The sequence below is a fragment of the Pomacea canaliculata genome, linkage group LG1, assembly GCF_003073045.1.
Source record: "Pomacea canaliculata isolate SZHN2017 linkage group LG1, ASM307304v1, whole genome shotgun sequence".
NCBI lineage: Eukaryota > Metazoa > Mollusca > Gastropoda > Architaenioglossa > Ampullariidae > Pomacea > Pomacea canaliculata.
This window is the reverse complement of record NC_037590.1, coordinates 9071653-9094791: the sequence shown is the minus strand read 5'-3', so window position 1 is coordinate 9094791 and position 23139 is coordinate 9071653. Positions and strand designations below refer to the sequence as shown.

The 23139-nt window shown below is 42.2% G+C and overlaps 1 protein-coding gene across 4 annotated transcripts; it reads left to right on the top strand.

The window, feature by feature from the left end:
* Nucleotides 1-996: 996 nt before the first annotated feature.
* On the top strand, nucleotides 997-22443 carry LOC112559515. 4 transcript variants are annotated; one of them, XM_025230827.1, is made up of 4 exons: nucleotides 997-1190; nucleotides 10957-13104; nucleotides 13499-13778; nucleotides 14603-22443. In XM_025230827.1, the coding sequence occupies exons 2-4, from the start codon at nucleotides 11140-11142 to the stop codon at nucleotides 14851-14853; spliced, it is 2496 nt and encodes an 831-aa protein (XP_025086612.1). In that variant the 5' UTR covers nucleotides 997-1190; nucleotides 10957-11139; the 3' UTR covers nucleotides 14854-22443. The 4 variants fall into 4 exon arrangements, with proteins under 4 accessions (XP_025086612.1, XP_025086631.1, XP_025086621.1 ...); XM_025230846.1 differs by lacking the exon at nucleotides 997-1190 and adding an exon at nucleotides 5293-5423; XM_025230836.1 differs by lacking the exon at nucleotides 997-1190 and adding an exon at nucleotides 8500-8680.
* The last annotated feature ends 696 nt before the right edge of the window (nucleotides 22444-23139 follow it).

The following is a 23139-nucleotide window of genomic DNA, read 5'->3' as shown; positions in this document are numbered from 1 at the left end:
TCAGCTGACTCGCCCAAGACCGAAATGAATTAATTAATTAATAATAATATTTTTCCAATATCTAGCAATTTAAAAAAAAAACGTGAACCATTCAGTTAGGTCTTTAAAGAACCCAAAGGCCAAGCATGTCATATATGTGCATGGTAAATCTGAAAATGATGACCACATAAAAAAAAAGTTGTCGACCACATTTTCCCACACTATGTTGGATTAAGAATTCCCTTAAATGTTAATGATAATAACACTGGGAAAATTGCAGATAATTTTTTTATACGTTTGAAGTGTCTAGGCATATTTTGAACTATATGAAAAAGTATGTAAAGCCGATATAAATTCCACTGACCGTACATTTGGGATGTCGTTTCATCAATTTAACAATGTAATTTAATTTTTGTCGTTGCGTTCGTTATGCAGTTTCTATCCATCTAAGTCTTTTCTAAGACATATCATTTTCAAAGGAGACATTTAAGCAAGGGCGTATATATGACTGCACGTAATTAGTCTCAAATACATTTTTTAAGGTTGAAAGCAGCAATTGAAGCCCCAAACCATGCAACATCAGCTATAGGGCCTTCTCCTTCATAATTACGCCATGAAAAGATCCCTAGAGTTTAAAAATGTAATTGTTATCACATGAATGATAGATAACATCTCTCACTTCACACATTTCCGCATAAAGCTATCGCAGAACAGTTAATTTTCCTCCTTCAGTTCACGTGTTTTAACCAAAATTGATGTATCAAGAACGAAGCGCACGAGTAGCTCAAAACCAAGGAAAGATATTTGGACTTTGCCAGTCAGCTGAGAACATCGTGTCAGCTATATATCCGTTTCAGTACAAAGGTCATTAGACTGTTGTTTTGTTCGCGGATGATGCTGGTGTAAGCTTTTAGAATAGAAAGGCAAGAGCATTTCAAGTTGTACTGAAAGTGAACCTCTGGACTCACTGGTCGCGCTTTGTTCTACTAAGTATCTCGAGTTTACGTAATTCTAAACTTGTCTTGTTCTCAAAAGGTTTACTAAGCGCACCATTTGCAAACGCCATCGCTCGGTCGATCAAAACGGTTTTGCAGTTTTACCCATTGCAGTTTTCTGCGAAAGTACTGAAATCTTCATTTACAACACTTAAAATGTTTGAAGAACCACCGCCTCCATTCGCGATCTGACAATCAGCACCTGAAGGATATGGGGTGAGCGACGATTTTTTTTTCTTTTTGCTCTCTGGAGATTCATGGGATTTGGGTTCAGGATTGATCAGCTGATGGGATCGACAACAAAGAGCTGTTCATTGTTGTTGTCGTGTCGCATCAATGTTGTATCTCATATTATCCTTTCACGCCGCGGAAATTAATTAGATCGACCCATTTCATAAGCTGTCTAAACGATTTGATCACGATATCGATCGGCGTGTTAGAGTTCCATCGCGACCTGAAAATGAGGTCATTCTATGCATTATCTAGCAGACGATGGTTGCAGCAAAATCTCCAGGACGAGAGGTCATCTATACAGTTCAGAGCTATTTCATACAATCAAACAAAACAAGAAAAGTGAAGGGAACAAGAAAATAGATTAGCAATAGACAACAGTAGATTGGGCTTCATTTTTATCGCATTATACGAAACTACTAAAGATATTTCTTGGCCTTTAAAGTAGGGTATTCCTAGTTCTATCTCTCAAATAAATAATGCGCATATAACATGTAAGTCTGTATTAGAGAATTTTAAAATCATTTTCCTGTGTAATCAGTTTTATTTCAGTAAGATTCGGAAATGTCATGAAAATTAGAAGTATTTTAAGTTACGGGAGGGTCAAAACTCAAAGCTTATTAAAATTTATATTTTAAAATCAAGACACTGTCAACATCATTTTTTTTTATCTGGTGGTGGATTATGCCATATTAAATGTGTGGGGTGTTGGTAGGTTGGTATCTGGGTGTGTGTACATCTTGCATTTTTGCTGATTTAAACCTACTTGCAGATATATATATATATGCCATCATTAAATATATTGATTACATATCAGCAGCTTAATGTCATTGTTTACTTGTGAGGAAAAATGGCATGCCATGACTGCTTGAAAAGATCAGAATAACAATACAAGTAGGTGAATGCATAAGTTTGCGTGCATCCATGTGCCCGTATATAACTACACTACCCCAGTTTTATCACCATTATTATAAGTAATTTAATATGGTAATGTAAAGGTATAACCTACTCTTTATGTCTAATTATCTGATAAACTGAATCTGATTAAAGATCTCTATGAATGGGAACTTGAATGATGTTAGTCATAAATTACCATATATGGTCATTTTCTATGTCTATAAACCTTCGTATGCAACAAACCTGTTCTCATCCTTTTAGAAGTAAATCACATTAAATGCATAATGTAAATATTTTTTTCATTTAAAAATATTAAGCACCTCCATATCCATTACCTCAAAGGCTGTTTGAAAATGACAGAAATTGCCAGAAAACATTTTGGTAGTATACACAGCACATTTTTATAGAATGGTAGTAATAAATGTAGGTAACACTTCTCTATGCTTATTACATTACAGAAAGATTTGTTGACTTCTAATAATAAGTTTAAAGCAGTGAAAGCCTTTGCCTGTTGTAGAACTTTTAATCATTTTTTTTCAAGGAAGACTGTCTTTGCAATTGATACAATTAAAGGAGGTAACTATCAAAATACCAGCAAGCACAAGAATATACTTCACATGGCTTGTGAATCAAGAGGTCACAAAAAGTGCTTGTTTGTTGACTGCAGCAACATTTGGGTGAGGATTGGTAGCTAAATTTAGCTCTGATTATGCAGTTTTGCAGGTTCTTGTTTACTACTGCCTTCAGAAAACTAAAACAGGATAAGTAAACGTCTTTACATGACACAATATTTTGGGTGCTATCTCCCTCTCTCTTTTGAAAGAGGGGGGTGGGCAGGCTGGTTGGCATTGATTTCTAAACTGACACCATGTTGAAAACACCTAAACCGCCTGCAGATGATTCTTATTCATAATTTACTAAAGAAAGAGGCAATGTGTTCTGTTTTTTATTAGTAGTTCAGAGGGGGAAGATCTTCCATACATTAAATTAGTAAATTCAGCTCTTATTTCCTTAAATGTCTTGAAGTTTATACTGCCAAGAATTGTTAGCTGAGTAATGAGCATTTAGAAGGTCTTTTCATAATGTCACAACAATATGTTTATGTTCTATACAGAACTGGTTTCAGCTAATGTTGAAAGAGGATTTCAAACATTTCCATGTTGATGTACACAAAATGTTAAAAAAGAACTATAAATAAAGGAAAAGATCAAATTATAGTTCATGCTATTTAAAAAGACAGATTGGTGGTCTGTAAAAACTAGATTACAAGCTTAGGTTGCAGAGCCATGCGTATTGGACTTGGGGTATGGGAGTGCAAATGAATGAGAAGTATGAAATGGGAAACTTAATGTTATTGATAAGTACTTTTCTTTTATGCAAGCTAAAATCAGGGCTATTTAATTATAAGTTATTGTGTTTGCTTATCCCATTTAAAGAAAATGAGCATAGCTTCCAAGTAAGAACAACACTACAGTTGACCGACTTCATTTTTGTAGTACATTGATTTTATGAAGTTTCAAAAACTATTTTGTTCTGTAATGAAAACACTGTAATTATATGTGTATTGGGAGTACATGCATCAAGTGAACGAGTTTCTAGAAATGAAAACTTCATATTGACTTGAGTGTAAGCTCCTCTGTTTGGAAATATGAATAAGATATTTCACATTTAACAAAGATAATTAAGGTATGTAATATTTTATTTACATTGTAAAGCACCATGATTTCATGAACAGTTGGCAAAGTATCATCCCATCATTTTCATCTGATTGAGTGCAGATAGTACTCTTCAAGTTTCTTCCATTGAAGGAAAATCCTTTTAAAATCTGCTTTCTCACCCCTTACCCCCTTTAGTGGTCAGTAAACTTGTCACTTATATTTTATTTTCGCATGTTTTCATAAACATTTTTATTTTTGCCTTGATACATTAAAAGACAAGAAGAGGGTACATTTTAAAGTTTAGTTCAAAGTCATAATCAGAAACAGCCAGGCATATTGCTGTGGCTACTGATGAGTTAAGGCTTGTGCATAGGTCATTGATCCATGCCAGATAAAGCTTTAGTGAAAAGGGGAGAATGCTGATGCTTTAATGTCATGTCAATAGAGGGATTCAAGGCTCCTCTGAATGCATTTGCTGTGGTGACAAGTTTATTTTGTTTTAAAGAACTGGGACTGAAAATCTTATTGCTGTCAAAGTTTATTGGGAGCTTTGACAGCTTTTGTGCCTTTTTTGTATCCAGTATCATTGGCTTGATACCTTTGGAAAAAAGACAGTCTTTCTCTTTTTAATTTTAAATTTATGATATGAAATTTACAGATTTTTCAGTTAAAAGGGAATATAAGAGATCAGTTGATGTCGATAAAAATAACACATAGATTATAGAAACTTTTATTTTGGGTTACATCAGGTTGAATTAAAATAAAAATGTGCTTTACATGTCACTGTATGTTTGGTTAAGCTATTTTAATTACTCATCCATGAAATGATGAGGTTAAAAATATTGTTTTTCAACAAGTCATATATTTTCACTCTTTCACTGTGAGGGTGACAGCACTTCAGAATCTGGTAGTTCTGTTTTCCACCAAAGTAAATGGCATAGCAAAAGAACTGCTATTTGCAGCTCAGATACTTTTAATAAAAAAAAAAAAAAAGAAAGAAGATGCGAAGAACTTTTTAATTGAAACAAATCATAAAATATTCTGAATAGGTAACCATTGATAACGTCATTCACTGATCACTGATATTTTTAGTTAATTTGCTGGTATTACTCACCTGAGGCGAGAGCTCTTTGTATGGTCCCACTAACAGTGTACTGAGAACAACTGCTAAAGTGCATCAGGAAACTTGAAAACAATTTGCTAGGTTTATTTTGACCTGAGAATTAAGTGTGTTCATCTTCATTTGCATTGGCTTTACAAAGTTATTGATTATTTTGTTACCTGATTTGTAGCAGAAAACACCATCTGTTGCACTGTCTACATTTGTTAGTGATCTCATAAGGCCAACCCTTTTTTTAATATATAGTTCCAATAATGATGGCTGGCCTACCCTGTTTATTGAATACTTAATTGGTGGAGCAATATCTCATTCTAATGACACATACAAACTGTTTAATAGTCAGCGCTTCAATCAGACGTTTTTGCGTTTTGGATATTGTGGTTGTATATAAGCACTAATGGTAATGGCTAAATCACATATGAGGTGCGAGCATTGGTAGCTCATGCCTGATCTTACCTATCTGAAACCTGAACGGAATGGAAACCTATTTTTCATCACGAGGGCTGTACAGCATCTCCATTGTGCCCATATGAAGACTTTTAGGTAAGGTTTAATCTTTAGTGATAAATGATATGCAGGTCTCCAGATTTTTTAGAACCTGTCCCTGTTTACATGTATGCAGTAACAGCTTGTACTAATTATTTCCATTAGTCTAGTGGTAAGCTTTTGGTTTTTGTTTAACTAATAAATTGATGGACAGAGACTGGTAAAAGTAGGCAACAGCAGGATCGGCACGTATGTATTCTAGAATGTTTGGGCTTCGGGCCATTTCGATCGGCACATATAGGCATTCTAGTGTGTTCGGGTTTCGGGACACTGCGATCGAAGAAGTCTAGTGTGAGAAAAAAATGACCTTTTAGGTTGACCTCAGAATTTTTTCTCGCACCCCCAGTTAAAATAAAATGAGTACACTTGCCAACAACTGTTTGGTGAGATAGAAAGGAGGAAAGCACTAGGCGTTACAGGTTCAACATAAATTCTCCGAACAACAAGATACGAGATAAAGGCTGCCTTTGTATGTCACAAGTGTACCCCAGAAACTGCTCGTCATGGGTCTCCCCGATCCATCTAAGGTTCCATCCTGTAGAACCAGGACCCGAAATCACCCCACCACCAGCACCACCACCACTACCTACCAAATCTCGCAGAGCGCTGATCATGTGACGTGACAATGGCGTAGACGATGTCGTTTAAAAGCGCTTTAAGCTCTTCTTACCACTATACATCAAATGAAAATAATGAAAAAAAAAAAAAAATGAAGTGAACGCTCGCCTCAGTAACTGCAACTAGCAGACGTGTGGCACTGACATCTATCACTAGTCTCCTATCAACGATAGCAGTCGCGTCGTGATGCCGTCCGTCTGTGGGTTTGCTCCTCGTCGTAGATGACTGCTTACTGACTCAACTCATCGATAAACCTAGTCGATCGAAAAATACAACCGCACACGCACTCATAACTTATAGGCGTAGAATGCAGTGATCGATCTTGGTGTAGGGGTGGATGCATGAGTGGGTAGGATGCTGTGTTAAGGAGGAGACGAGCTGATTGTCGTGCAAACATTGTTTGTTAGCTTGAACTTTGTGTTTGTACTTGAGCTCATTTACTGTGTGAAAACAGTGTAACAGACTTCTCCATGTCTGATTGGGAAAGGCTTTATCAGTGGGCAGGAGTTTTAAATATTTAATTTTATTTAGAAGCAGCACTTTCTGTAAACGTCTTAGAGCTGGGTATGACTTTTTTCACAGCATTTGTTTCGCATGATGTATTTGTGAACATCTTTCAAAATGCAAACATTTATGATGCGAGACAACATCAAGTGCAGAGACCTTTCGCTTTTCTTTCTGTCACAGGGCTAGCAGTTTTTCAGTGATATAGTCTTAGTTGCTGGCTCGGCGTGAAACAATTCTGCCCGCCCCACCCTCTTCTCTCTTCTATCATTTAATTAAGCCGCAATACACTTCTGTCTGTTTTGTCTTTTGGAATGTTTATAATTTTCAAATTGTTAATAGAAGGTGCGTAGTTATTTTAAGTATTCTGTCTATACGTGTGCATGCTACGTTTTAACTTTACCCGGGTTTTTTTTCGAAACTGATTTTCTTGATGGCCTATAAGGCTGTATGTTTGTTTTATTACTACAGCTGCTGAAGCGAACATATGTTTTAGGTGTCAGCTACATACAGGATGACGTAGCTGGTGAAGGATGGGCAGTTTTAGCGCCCACACAGCCTGCGAAACCTCTTGATAAACGCGGGGATGCGCCTGTACCTTCTGAACACGATTCATGAAATAATGAAAACGTTTACGCGAGGGGTGGACTTAATGGTTCACATGCACAAGTATCTATAGTAAAAGGAAGCAAAGAAGATGCTCGCAAAGCCGATATTTATGCAGAGAACCAAGTTTTCAACAAAAATGAGTTGATTTGATATGTTAATAAAGAATAGTTTAGTTCAAGAACGAAAACGAGGCAGTTCCATTTTCTTTCTTTCATTGATCACTTTATTGTAAGGTATATATATATATGTGTGTATGTTAAAAAAAAAGGTTAATTTGTTCCCTATCTTTTTAGGTTTAGGGTGGGGGTTAGAGACCTCAATTTTCTTTGGGCTAGCTTTACGTGAGGGCGGTGTCCATCACTTCATCACTGGCTTACCTTCTCCAAGCCTCGCTGTGGGTGGGGACAGTGTTTAAGAACTAGTTTGACCATTTGCCTCAGAATCTTGAGTTAATATTTGTACTCATTAGATCGAACTGTTCCTTTAAGACAAAAGGTTCAGTTCACAACCTGTATGTGCGGAGATTGTGAGAAAGTCGTTCGACCGAAATTGCTGAAATCTTCGTTGCAGACGGTATATTGTTTCAACGTCATGTTGAAGGTGAGCCAGATGAGCAGAATTAGGAAACTAAAAGATATTTAAACAAATAGAGATATCAGATACGATTCCACCCAGCACTGCTTGGGATTAGGCGATCAGGCTTAAGGTTATTGGATATATTATTTGTGCAAATGCGCTGTTAGGATGTCGCGCTTGACCCCATGTTAATAAGGTCAGCAGATTAATGGGATTGTAGAAGGGATTTGTGTGCCATTAATAAACTGTCTTTAACAGACTAAAACAGATTAAAACTCGGTGATTCTTTAGAAACTTGCATGACCTCATCCAAAGAATTGAAATAGTACTGTCGCGAAATGATTGTGCGCGTGAAACATCAGGACTTGTTCAGCTGCCGATTTCACAGGGATCGGGTTTCACAAACAGCGTTTGCACAGCGCGAGAAAACAGTTTTGAAAACGCTTCCAAAATCCAGTTTAATTTATTGATGTCACACAGGTAAGCATGATTTAGGAAATGATGTTTGAATTATTTGGGTCGAAAAGTACAAAATTAAAAAAAGCCAGTTTCCGACCATGGAGCATTCAAAAAATCTCGGCTGTAGCAGTTTGCCGACCAACTAACGACTTGGAGTCTCTGATGGTGGGGGGCATTTCGAGACTACCTGTACAACACTGCAGGTCTGAGGTGTGTGGAGTGGAAGGGGGCACTTTGACCTACGTGTACATGTTGTGTAGGTCTGATGGGTGGCTACTTGACGTTGAGACTACGTTGAAACGTGTTGGTTCGAAGTCCACCAACAGCTGCGCGTCGTGTTCTGTCCTTTTGCACTCTGACCTTTTTGTATAGCTATACCTTGCGATTAGCGTTACGGGAGACCTTTTTGTCGCCGCTAAAAGCAGAATATAGCAAGGTTTGTCCGGTCACAACAGCTGTTAAAACAAGGTCGAGCGCGGAACCACCAGGTGAGTAGTAGTGGAAATAGAAATCTTGTGCTGGAGGCTACACTGGCAAGTTTATTAGTTTATTTCTCTCCTCATCGGCCCTTCTCACTGCTACCACCCTTTCGTTAAAATTGATGCTTGGTTAAAAAGATGTACTGTTTCTAAACGCCATAGTTTGTAGAGCGTGATGAAAGTGACCAAATGAAGTTTTGTAATCAGGATTTCCTCCACCGATATCGGCAGTAATATTTAGACAACTTATACTCGAGAGGAAAAAAATTATAATGTCATTCTCTTTAAAAATCTTCCTTCTTTGTCTTTGCGCCTTCCTCTCATTTTTTCCCCAGTCCGTGTTTGTGCATTGACATATCAAATTATTTCGGCACCTTATCGTCTTTATATGTCAGCTAACCGGAGCTATTGTATAAAGTATATCAACAACACTTTTCTTTAGCCTGACAGGAATATGAATGAAGTGAGACTGGCTGGAACATGCACCCACAAAGCCGCGAGCTCCACCCTCCCCTTGCCCTCCCCTACCTTAGCTCCCATGCATACCTCCGCTCACTTGGCGTGTTTATGTGACCTTTAAGTACTCGCTGTTACCGGGGACGTGGCACTCACCCGGACGTTCCTACTTTTTGAGTGAAGTTTACAGCTTGTCATTAAATCCCTGATATCACCGTCTCCTGGTAGGACCGAGATATATTCCTTTGACCGTTATCAAGTCAGTCTTTGTCTGTCCAATTCGCCTTTAATTAACATCAGTTGTTCGTGTATTTTACCTTTCTCTTTACCTTGTACACTTACACGAATTCAGAAACACTTCCAGCTGCTTAAAAAAAAATTAATCTGAAACCACAATAGCGTAACCAACTAGTGACCACTGGTTCGTTACTACGATCCGTGTGTAACTAGGACTTATAGAGTAATAGGCCTTCTAACTGCTCGTTCGTAAGTGCGGGTGTCCGTAACTAAGACCTTCGTTAACCGGGGATTGCCTGTACTCTTTCATCCTGTGTCCAGGAGAGACAGTTAACCTGTGGTTGCGGTGATCAAAGCAGTGTCTAAAAACCTTTCTTTTTCATATTTTCGTTCCTCTTTTTTTTAAATTAATTTTTCTCGGCGAAGGCTTTACATTACTGTGTTACTTTTTAGCGACTGTTTCTTTTTTGTCGTGTCCTTGTGTGTTGGTTTCTGGCAACTTTGTTTGTTGTTTGTTCTTTACCTTAAAATGAAACTGGTATTTTCTTTTCTTTAACACCCTCTGATGTATGTTGTAAAACTTTTGAAACAGTGCCAGTTCCAGTTACAGTCCAAGGTTCTGTTTGCTTAGGGGCGTCATCTACCAACAAACTTAGAGTTAGCGATATGAACTGTGGGAGAAGTGTGTCGAGGATGGTCTTTTGGTGTTGTCTGAAGAATTGTGCGTGTTCAGCTGCTGAACATGCACTGGTCATAATCTGTGTCAGCATAAACACGTGAAGGGGATCACATGATTCGCACCTTAATAAGTGTACATACTTGTAAAGCACTCTACCTGCACAGCTTTGAGAAGAGAGCAGATAGGTATGAGACGTCATGCTGCACGTTAGGAGATAGCTGCATGGTGTACACAGTTATTGCTGTGGGAATACGCTAGAGAAGGTAATATTGCATTTAGACTTGTTCTTTTTATGGACAGGTTCTCTTGGGTTGAAGAGGTCATTTGTCGTCATAAGAGATAGAGAGCGAGCTGACATTTTTATTGCGACAGCCGAAGGTTTTTAAAATTTTTTTTGGGCGCCATAATCAGACATCTATAATAGTAGATAATAGCATTGCAGAATAGAAACAGCTAAAACAAATGGGTTGTACTAGCTATTTTGGATACAAAAATTGGGGCCTTGTAAGAGACACCGATGGCAAGGTTGTCTGTGATGTCTCGGGCATCATAAATCGACTTCACAAAGTTTGAATTGCCACTAGGACGTTGACTTAGCTTCATTTTCAAGAACTCGCATACACACCAACAAACGGCGAGATTTGGAAGTGAAGACGGAAAACTTTAGCTTAACGTTATGTTTCTTCAAACGCAACCCGTCCCAGACTCGCACGCACAAACGAACAGGTGCGCGCTTGTCTGTTTTACTTATCAGTGGGGAAGAGAGGTATGCTCTTGTTATTTTGCGGTGTCAGCATCATTTCAGTATTTGCTAGCATTGCTTTTATGATATGCGTATTGGAAGAAGTGGTCTAATTTTATGCAGCTAACTCCGTGTTGCTATTCTGTTTGTTGATGTATTGTTTCTTCACAGGGTTCAGCCAGACCTGGGACATCTCACCACCACGACATCCTCCAGACGCACCTGCACCGCTCGCCCGCTGTCCAGCAAGTCCTACAAGAGTATTTTACACCTACATAGGCCAATGACTAAACTTTGCCTGTCCTCCATTTTCTTGATTTACTCGGCCGAGTTTTATAGTTCCAACTCCTTAAAATGTCGGACTCTCCGGGAACAGACGTTAAAGACTCGCCACCCAGCGGGCCTTGCGACAAGAAGACCTTGTCGAAAGGCGCCCGCTCGCGGGCTGTGAAGTTGTCCGAGTCTGTGTCCTCCTCGTCGTCGTCGTCCGATGCTGATTCTGTCACGTCTGATGTGTGGCTGAGTGACGCCAACGCCCTTCCGCCGGCTCCTGACGGAGGATGGGGATGGTTTGTGGTGCTGGGGGCCTTCCTGATCAGCCTCATCTGCGACGGCTGCGCTTTCTCCTTCGGCGTCATGTACGTATACTTGCTGGAAGAGTTCCAGCAGAGCAAGAGCGAGACGGCTTGGGTGGCCTCCATCTTCTACTGCTTGTCCTTGCTGCTGGGGCCCCTGGCCAGCGCCCTGACCACACGCTTCGGCTGCCGCACCGTCACCTGCGTAGCGGGACTGGTATCGTGTTTAGGCTTCGTCACCAGCTCCTTCGCCACGTCCGTCTCTACTTTGTATTTCACCTTCGGTGTCATCGTCGGCGCCGGCTTCTCCGTGTGCTATGTCACTTCCGTCATCACAGTGGCTTACTACTTCGAGAAGAGGCGCGCACTAGCCACAGGCTTGTCGGTATGCGGCACGGGTATCGGCACCTTCACCTTTGCGCCGCTGTGCGAGATCCTGGTGGAGGCTTACGGCTGGCGCGGTACCTTCCTCATCATGGGCGGCATCGCTCTGAACATCACCGTCTGTGGGGCGCTCTTCCGGCCGCTAAAGTTCACGCCGGAGCAGCGGCGCCAACGGGCTCTGCACGCCTTCAACCGCCTGTCGCGTACCGTCTCCCGCCTCAGCATCCCTTCCCGCCGCAGCCGTTTGCAGAGCACCAACTCGGAGAGCAGCAGCTGCTCCACGTCCGACAGCGAAGACGAGATTCCCGAGGCTTTCTCAGAGATCACGCTTCCGACGTACGTGCAAATGGACGAGGAGAAGATCCGAATGTATCTGGAGAAGTTGCCAGAGCTGCGCAAGTCTACTGCTGACCCCCAGGTCGTGCTGCAGCGCTTCTTCAAGAGCAAGAACTGCAAGGAGAAGTGTTCACCCAGCCAGACCACATCCCCAAAAACCGACTCCGCCACCGTCACTGCCGCGGCGGCAGCCCGCAGGAGTCAGGGCGATGTGTTTGTGGACGAGGACTCGACGGCCGACGGCGGTGCCAAGAGGAAGAAGAAGCGGAAGAACACCAAGTCCGACACGGAAAGCGTGCAGGAGGTCAGCCGAGTGCTGTCGGAGAAGTCCATGCAGCTCTTGACGGACAAGCTGATCGAGCAGTCCAACCAGGAGGCCAGAAATCGTCACGGCCGAAATCATAAGCTCAAGTCCAGCACCAAGTCGGACAGCAAGCTGCTGTGCAAGAGTTCGTTGGTGAATTCCGGCCCCGTGTTAGAGCGCTCCGTCTCACAGCGCATGCCCAACGAAGTGCGGCGCAAACCTTTCCCCTCCAGCCGCTCCTCCGGCGCGCCACCAATCGCCGCCACTTCCCAGAACGGCTCCACACCCGCCGCCGACATCAACGTGCTGCCCCTCAACAAGCATTCCACCTACCTGTTGCTGCACCGCAACGATATCTTCTTCCGCGGATCGCGCTCCAACGCTCTTGGGTATTGGGCCACCAGCTGTCCGGAATTGTCGCGCCTGCCGCTGGAATCGGAGTCAGAGTCAGAGGAGGAGAGCTGCTGTGAGGTTTGCTGCCCGAGTTGCTGCTCGTGTCCGTGCCCGGCGGGGGTGCGGCAAGCCTGCAAGACGACCTTTGACCGACGGATCTGGTGCCACCCGCTTTTCGCCCTCTTCGGTCTCTCCAACTTCTTGCAGTACTTCTGGGGCGACGTGCCCTACCTGTTTGCGGCGGACTTTGCCATTTCCAGGGGTGTGCCGACTCAGCAGGCTACCTTCCTTATTTCCGTGATTGGAATCGTCAACACTGTCGGGCAAGTGAGTGAGAAACATATTGACCACGTATTTGTAGACGTGTGCTTGCACGCACGCACACACACATGCTTGCACGCATGCACAAACACAGATGGTTAGAGCTAGGTACCAACACGCACGCGCGCGTAAACCAAAGATGTAGAAAATGCTCCGCTGTTTCGTAGCGTAATAGTCCCTCCCCCTCAATTCTTAATTACACACTGTCTTGAACCCCGCAAAGCCCATCTATAGTGTACATGAGTTGAAAGACTCGTCCAGATCTTAGCAGTTAGGATTGTTTCAATGTAGATCAACAGTCCTTAATGACGATAAAAGAATTACTATAGGGTGAGATTATGATATACACGTATAGTAAGCATGCAGCTTTAGGGTATCGCCACTGTTCGTCGTCGAACAGGTCTTCTATGGATTCCTTGGCGACCACGACTGGAACCTGACTGTGATATACGGGGTGTCGTGCGTGGGGTCCGGGATCGCCGTGTTACTACTGCCCACTACCAGCAGTTACTGGCTGATGGCCGTGCTGTGCGGCCTGTACGGCTTCTTCGTGTCGGCTAACTACTCCCTCATCACTGTCATGCTGGTGGAGTACCTGGGGCTGGACAAGCTGGCCCACTCCTACGGACTCATCATGATGATCCAAGGCATGGCAAACCTCGGGGGCCCACCTCTTGCAGGTGAGTGAGTGGTACATCGTGACTCACAAGGTAACCTTACTGTCATCGGGCATGAGGAGACCCCACTTAGCTCCGGGCCCGTCTTGGGGTTCTTTTTGTTTTTGTTTCGTTTTTTATTTTTTTCGTTGAGCGGTGACCATCACCTCTCCCTCACTGTATCACCTTCCTTAATGCTATAAGGAGCCGGGTACCCATTCCCCAGGTTGATCAACTGAAGGAAGCACAGTACGCTCCGTCGCAGTGTGCGCGCATTTGGCTTCGGGCTCGGCTGTTCTAACCACTGAACTGTCCGTTTCCTCATGGCTTACAAAGACATGCTCTTGACGTTAGTATAATAATGCTTATTTGCACTGCAGCAGACATTACATGTCAGAAACTGGAGCCAGTAAATTCTAACGAAGACTTGCGGTTTTTTAGCCCCGTGGTTAGTGCGCTGAAATTTAGATTATTTATTTGTAGATAAATTTGTAAGGCCGAAATAGAGGGAAGACTTTAAACTGTTAGGGGACTTGAGAGTGTGGGGTGGCTAAGGTAAGAAAGCAAAGCGAGAAAGTCACGTGCTTGAAGTTATATGCCCCCTGCCCCTCCAACACCACCACCACCACCAAACACGGAGTATTATCAAAGTAATTGAAGGCGGCGGAAAGAGAGGATTGGTCACCGCCTTTAGTACGTTGTGGCATAAACAAGATCCAGCCCTACTTACCACAAAGTGATGGGACTTTTATCTTTTTAGGTTCTTTTCAGTTACTTTTACCATAACACTCTTGTGTCCTGGAAAGGGATACAAATTATTTTACTTGTGTGGTCTTTGTTTTTGCTAGGATGGATGGTGGATGAAACCGGTGGCTATAATGTGGCGTTTCCGGTGGCCGGAGGGTTCATCATTTTATCTGGCTTCATCGTGTTTCTCCTTTTCGCCGTCCGCCTTTGTGGCCGCCTTTGTCGCTGTTGCAGACTTCGCCGAATTCGTCGCCCAGCGCCGTCAAGAGAGAAGAAAGAAAACACTACCAACGCCAACAACAACAACGCCTGGATAGGGGGGACGCCGAGGAAGGAACAGGCGATGGTTTGATCGCGCTGCTGACGTAACAGTGCACGCACTCTTACACTGACACACACACGAGAACACCCACACAGCTCAACCCCTTCTCCACTTCTTGGGTCGTGCGAACCAGGACGCTTTCAACGGATGCTAGTTTAGATCTTGGTAATAATGCATTCCATGTTTTTGTTTTTCAATTATTGTAACAAGTGTGTAAATTCCTATGGTTATTTTACTCATATTTAAAAATATTATCTGTCTACTGTTGTTGTTTAAAGCATTAGCAGAATAAGTTCTGCGCTTGTCGCTTCTATAGACTTTTTTTTAATTACTGAGACAAGTGATGTTGACTAAGACCTAAACTGGGGAAAATTTATGCAGAACGCTGATGTTCTTTGTCGTGAACGGTCTCTGCACTCTCAGACGCTTCGGTAGTCTGAATCGAATATGAGTATGCCAGTATGGTTTTATGCACTTATGCTTCCTCCTATGTGTACCTGTGTGCAAATTTTTCAGCAGCGTAATCTGTGTGTGTGTGTGTCGTGGGCAAAGTGACTTAGATAAAATTTCTATGTGCAGACGAGAAGCTAGTCACCTCGCCTGTCTTGGCAAAGCAGATTCCAGAAAGATTTGAGGTCGGTACCTGTACATATCAGAGGGCTAGCGGGCAGTTGGGACCTCACCTTATCTGAAGAGGTGACACGGACGCTCATTTGTTTAGCCTTTTCTCGAGCCACGATGTCGCTTCCGCATGGATGCTAGGGTGGTCCGGAGGCGCAACGATTAGCGCCTGTCGCCAATACAGTGAAGGCTGGGTGTCCCGGGTACACTGTTTCTCTGCATGTGACATCTGTTTACAGGGCTGGCTACTTTGCCGTGATATAGCATTAGTTGCTGGCTCGGCGTAAAATACCAATCTCCCCCTTGCCCGCATGGATGCCAGAACCTTATATCACATTCCATTCAGGCGGGTGTTTAGTGATGTCGCTGCGACAGGCAGAGGTTTCTAGACCGCCATGCACCTCTCTGTACATCCGGCACTCACCTGGGCGTATTTGCAGGAAAGACCCTCTTCGTCGAGTCGCTGCTAGAGTAACTGAGAAAAGTTTGTGATATGTCTTTGTAGATGATCTCTCTCCCTTCTCCATTCCATCTTTTTTCCTGAGTGAACAAAATAGAACAAAACTAAACATGGCCAATACGCCTGCAGGTTTCGATGTTGTGATCGAATTGTAAAGTTCACTGTATATAGCTTGATGTTTGTTTCGAGGGCTGTGCAGTTCAGGTGGAGGAGCGTGAAAATACGTGTGATATTTTTGTTTGTTTTGGTTGAAATTACGCGCACATTCTGTCAAGACCTGTCTCCGCCCATTGTGCACTCGAACTAGGCAAGTGTTAATTGCCTCTGTGTACTTATCTCTTCTACACAAGATTTCCGTGATAGCAATCGTTACGAACGCTGTTTCTGTATAGCTCAGAGCAGAAGTTCGTTGCGGTTTTGCAACAGGGGAACTTAGTGTATAGCAAAGGTAGAAAAGCGGAAGAGAAACGCGTTGATATCGAACATTAAAGCTGTCTCCTACCCCGTCCGTCTTGGGCCAGATTAACTTGGACAAGATCGAAAATAAAAATGTAAATTTCAAATGTCTTCGTCTTATCAACATTCTTCCTCACACACCCCTCCCGAAATCCCAGAAATCCCGGGAAAATAGTACAAAGGACGAAACTATGAAGTTTTATCCAACTCGAGGACAGGTGAATCCACAGTCTCGACTGTGGCATGAATGGTGACGTCGCATAGATGGGTGAAGAAATGACTGGGTCTGAAATGAAGTTAGCATTTGTGCTATTATAGCTTCACAGAACGGGCAGCGAAAGTGTCGGGAACTGTTTTTCTCCGCCCCCCCCTCACCTCCGAAAAAAAGCTTCTCTAAGTATGGCAGACCTTTCATAAATTCTCCTAAATGCAGCAGTTTTGTTCGTCCTCACCAGCACATTAGGTAAGTCGCCGCAAGAGACGCACATTTTGATCAGTGAAAACTGATTTCAGATATTTTCGTTGTTCGTTGGTCTGTTCAGTAAATACTCAAGTGTAAGCTAACCGTTGCAACGCTGGGCTTTGAGGATCCATCCACACTTCTGTACACGTACATTTAAGCAATACAAACGAGTGGCGTAACATAACGCGGCTGTAGAGCATTCAGACCGCAGAAAAGGCTGGGACCAGGTGGTGGAATCATGTCTTGCGCAGCTATGGTTGCTCCCAGAACCCAAACATGGTCCTAAGAACTGGAGTGACTGAGATGATAGAGGAGTGACAGAAAACAAACACTTTCAACGCGGTGTGGGAGATTTTGACGCCCAGTGGCGATTGTGTGTATGCGTGCGCGTACATGTAACTTCTTGGCTGTCCGTGTTTTAGAAAGACAGGCAATCACGCAGTACTGACTTTGCTTATCCACTCAGTTTTCAATTTTTCAATGCAACATCTCGGACTACCTCTGCTGAGTTATCTAGTTCCTTATCCAGCACAAGGCGTGTGTCCAATTTGCGACCGTGCCTGGCATCGGCAGGGAACTGATGTTCCGCGTCTACTCGATGTGGCACTGACGACGGCAGCGGTATGATTTTAAACGATGGGAGCAGAGTGCGTGCGTATCGCAGGGGCAAGGCGAAGAGGTCTACAGTGCTCAAGAAATTAAATATTCCTACTGGCGATGCTGCTCGTTAGCCATTCAACTCCTTACTACGTGACTACACCGGGTGCCGTGCACCTCGCCACAGGACACTTCGCCATGTTCTTTTGAATACGCGCACACTTTCTCTTGTTTTCATTTAGACCGCGCTCACTCCCCTGCTCCCCCGCCCCGACCCTTAACTTGCCAGCTGTGTCGCTAAACGACTTTGAAGCCTAGCCTGGCTAAGGGTGGAGCAACTTGCATCAGTCCAAAAGGGCGGACGCGCAGACAGACGAAAGTGGTGTGAAACTGCACATTGACTTTCTTTAAAGCCCTGGCATAGTCGTTCTGTCTCTTGATGTAAAAGTTAGGACATTGTACATTGTGCATTGTGTAGTGTCTTCCCTTCACTCTCTGTGTGTGGGAGGAGGGATTGGGGTGGGGGTGGACATACTTTAGACCGTTTTGCCTAAACTGCAATAGTTCTATGAAGCTGTATATTGTATAATTGTATTTGGAACAATGGACGTGATCATAACGGAATTCGAAAATGTTATCCGTTTGCATAAAAAAAAGGAGACAAATTTTGTCTCTGCCTGATTTTTCTCCTATTGAACTTCAAAAAGATAGCAACGTTTTAAGTTCGCAGTACCAATACAAAGGACGCAAGACTTCTAATGTCGACACTCCCTGCTTTACTGTAGTTAACCCCCTTACACTAGCTTTCTTCGCTTGAAACCAGAACTCAAATACCTAAATATTGCGTTTCTGGATGTCAAGGAACCAGGGAAACTTTTCGTAGTTGTTGCATCTGCACTGTAGACGCGACCTTGGTCGTTTACACCTGAGACGTGCCCTAGAATCTCAAGAACAATGGCCGAGCGAAAAGCTTTTAGCTGCCCAAGCATATGATCATCCAGGAGATAAAGAGTCATGTAAACAGAGCTGATATTTTTTGGGGGAAAAGAAGAGCTGCTAGTGATAGATATATTTTAACATGTAGATTAAAAAAAATTATTGTTGTTGGTTGTCAGACAAAGCGTGTAGTTTGAGTGTCCTGATATATTGCGTGTGAAACTCCAGTATGTCTAGATCGAGATGATTATGGTTGGTTCATTCTACACGCCTCGACAAAGATGCCGAAGGATCTTTTAGAGTGTATGTAGAATATGCGACTAGGACGTCTCGTACCATTTGGAAATCATTGTCACATATTCGACAATATGCATCCTGTTTAGAAGACTCATCAGCCTCTTTCTCTAGGCTCTTATATAAAAAAAAATCTGATACATTTTATGATGCATAGTTATTGGATGATCTCATTTGGTTCATAGATTATGCATTTCATACCAAAATTATGTGCTTATTTGAAAAGAAAAATCACTTCGTCAGACCAGCTCGTGTGGTACCAAATTTTAGTCATGGGACATTTTATATGCCTGTGTAATTTTCGCAATAAGCGAGGGTTACCAAGGCTTTCATTTTTCTTTGAAATAATGTGTCTTTATGCAAAGTTAAGCTTTTTTTTTTTTTAGGTCAGCACAACAACGAATAATGCCATCATCTATCATGTATTTGTATTTTCACCCTGCTACCGTGCTGTCATGCCGCTTGACGTTCGGTCGCTCCGTGGCTAAACACTCCTTTTTTTCAGACAGGGTTATTTACGGAGCAAAGGTCAAGAACTCAGCGAAAGCAAACAAAGGGAGGCTTAGTTACCGCACCAGTCAGACGAGTCTAAGTGTTTTAACTCAGTTTGGTCAGTATTCCTGATCTTCTTTCCAAGAGGAACTTATACCATTTGCGTCCAGCAATAAAACCACTCATTTACCCCTCCGGTATCCATCCACACCCCGAGAAGTAGACATACTGACTGCTCCGCCTGTCATGACGCTTTAGCCATCAGCGAATGGTTTGTATCTTTTAAGTCAGATTGGCGGACAGTACTGGAAGTCGAAATTACAATATATGTTCCACCGCTCTTTTCAACAACAGTTACTTTTTTTTTTATGGAAACACTTTTAACATTTACAGCACAATATTGCTTGAAATCTCATTGCCGAAAGTATATTCCTCTTTGATGCCCCGTGTACTGCAACTCTTTTTTTTTTATTAATGTCTGCTTCATATTATCATATATTCCGGGGCTTGCTGGCGAACTCGCAGAATGTCCTGTTCATTTTGAAATATGTCATGAAGACTTTTTTTAAAAAAAGCAAGCATCATAGTCTTTAATTGGCATTTGTGACTGTTGTGTCCAGTTCACACGAAAAATATTTATTATACAACCCTCTCTAGTCAGAATTTTAAAGTTTCCTTTTGCAATAAAATAAATTTCAGCCAGAATTTTTTTTAAGCGAAGGACAGTCTTCGAGAATTGTTCCGCTTTCGATCTTGGGGGAAAATCAACCTTCTGGCTTGTCTGATAATTATTTGTTTGCTTTTTAAAGCTACTTTTATGCTTTCGTGCCTTGTATTTTTCTCGACTTTTATTTATAATTATTTGTAAACTACTTGACTTTTTTTTTGGTCTGGTTTGGTCATGTAAGGAGTGTTGACGCTTAAAAAAAAAACTTTCCTACTTTTCAGACGCGCCCAGTCAGTGGTTTCTCTCCTTTTATTATCACCCTTTATTATCCGTAAATGCACAGTGGGCCACTGCCTTTGAGATTGATTTCTTTAGGCCTAATAATTTTTAAAACTCAAGACATCTTTGTGTTAAACAAAATTTAAGTGTCTCTTGCCAGAATAACAGTTTCAAATCCTGAACTAATAATCAAGGTCATGCGTGTTTGTGAAAGAGAACAATGTGAAATGCTGTTGATGCACTAACAGTAATTGATAGTAATTGTTATGTGTCTCTGTAATCTTGTTGAGCAAGTGTGTAGAAATATGGTTTGAACCCTATAATACTTAACTATGTAGCATTTTATAAAAAAAAGTACTATGGTTGTTATCGTTGTATTAAACTATAGTCATGTATGAATTTCATAATCATAGTAAACTTATTGAGTCTCGCTTTTTTGATAACAGATTGATTAACTAATTTTCACTTGTTTAAGTCCAGCTGAAATGCCAGTAATTCACGTGTTACAATTTGTTGAGATTGCACGATGAGAGCTGACGTCAGCGTAAGTCTGTCGGTTTTTCTTGCTAAAACTGTGAATGCCAGGGAGCGAGTACCGTGCTGTCTTTGTGACTTCAGAGCGAATTTAGCATGACAAGATTTCCCGTTATAAGGGAGCGAGGTCCGTGCCGTCTGAAGTGATGTTAGTGTGGTGAGATGTCCCGTTATAAGGGAGCTCTCTCCGTGCAGTCTTTTGTGAGGTCAGAGCGAGTTTAATGTGGTGAGATGTCCTGTTATAATGAAGCTCTTTTGTGCCGTCTTTTGTAAACGCGACATTAGCGTGACGAGATTTCCCGTTGTAAGGGAGCGAGTTCCGTGCCGTCTTCTTATGAGGTCAGAACGAGGTTATTGTGATGAGATTTCCCGTCATAAGGGTATTGTGAGGTCAGAACGATGTTAGTGTGATGACAGTCCCCGTTATAAGGATATTGTGTTTGTGAGGTCGGAGCGAGGCTAGCTTGGCGTGATTTCCCTTTATAAGGTCATTGTTTTCATTTCCGTTCTCGTGATGCAGCTCCTCCACCTTCTCCTCCAAAGTATTGATGGTTAGCAAGTAAGGAATCCAAAAAGCGAAGCAAAGCATTTGATTTTCTTGATGGTGAGTTGTGTTTAAATATTGTGGAGGAAGAGTTGTCGCAGTATATTTTAAGTCCATTTTCACCTAATCTACCGAGGAAAACGTGGAAATCTCCTGACGGGGTGGTCTTTGAGACACACATGCGTGCCATATAACGGAGCAGGCTCACTGTGGATGTGATGAGAATGTCTCCACTGCTGAATGGCAAGGCTGGCTGCATGAAACAGGTGGCTCTGGGCCCCCTTCCCATTATCCCTATAGATGCCACAATTTTTAAGCAGCTAAACTCTCGTTCTAGACAAAAAAACAAAAAAAAAAAAATGGCATATGGAGATGAAACGGCAGATCTGTGAAGGTGAACTTGGGGATAGGGAAAGAAGTGGGGAATTGGGGTGGGATGTATTCGTGCAGCCTGTGATGCTGGCACCCGATGTAGCGAGAGGAGGTATGAAGGGTCGAGCACCATAAGGGATCGTCTCTCTGGGAAAAGGAAGATTTTGTTTCAGCATATTCGTACATGGGAACAGTCGGTATTTTTTTCTCTTTGTTTTCCTTATTGCGCTCTGTAGCAGCTTTGTGAATCTGACTGATTTGCCTACAGTGGCCAATTTAGTTTCGGTTCATTGACCTATTTTGTATTGGCACATGCAGCTTTGGAAGCAGTCTTACAGCAATTGTGGATTTTTGTTCATTCGAATTTTTTTCTAAACTTTGTTTTGAGAATTTAATTGAATGCTTTTATGCAAAGTTATATGGATGAATTTGAACTGGTTGTTAATACTTGCCGTAGGAAAGCAAACTCAAAATGTTTTGATTGTAGAAATCTCGTCGTCCGGATCTTTATGGGCTGAAATTCAAGTCGAGTCTGTAATCTGCTTACAGGCTGGTCAAGATCGATAACCTTTGTCCTGCATGCCAAAGCGTGTGTACCTGTTATGGGCGGGAAGGGTGGGAGGAGTTGAGAAGGACACCCTATGGCAATAACGATGGGCGCAGGCAGGGTAAAGATTATCGGCTTCACCGGCCTGTATTGGGGGCACAAGCTCGGCAAGAATTCCAGCCCTGTTCTTTTCCTTATGCAGCAATATGTTTTAGTGACATTTACGTTGAAGGGCATTTTTGTGATGCCAGTTAATGCTGTGTGGGTGACATGAATACCCAAATATCATGTTTGTTTTATATTTCAGTATTCCATGTAACAAAAAACAGGTAACTTGAAAATAAACCGTTTTTCAGTGCATGTTGTGTTCAGCCAGAAAAGTCGTGTTTGAATGCCTATGTCGAAGCGAATGTATTTTACAGTTCAGTTACTGCACAAGAGTTCTTAACTGGACGCCTGTTGTCAAATACCTATGTTTGACGATGTTTTTATATGACCGTCAAGTAAGCATTTACCAGTCATTTGAATACGTGTCCAGTTAAGAAGACCTTTCACGTGTTGGGAAAAGATGATCGTGTATATGAAGAACTTGGATAAGAACAAAATGAGGAATGAAAGTGAAAAAAAAGACATGTGGATCAACCGAAGCTTCAAGGAGGGACACACATGAAATAAAACAAAAGAAGATACCTTTACACATATTTTCTGAATACAGATTCAAAACAAAGCACACATTTAAACAGGTAAAAAATGTATATAACACATATGGACACAGACCAAAACATATCAGCGAACATACGGCTATAGACACATCAACAGACGGAAAAATATGCTCATGAAGCATTCCAGAAAGGAGTGGGAAAAGGTGGATTTGAGAAGAGATTTGTTCCGATCTCTGGTTTGAGGTAAGCGCATGGAACCCGACAGAAAATACGGAGCACTCTTAGTACACACTAACTCAAAAACTACAAAGATGTGTAGACCTCCGAGCAGTAACACAAGTTCCAACGGCGACAGAGACGTGAGACTGCAAAGTACACACAGAAGGGTCTGG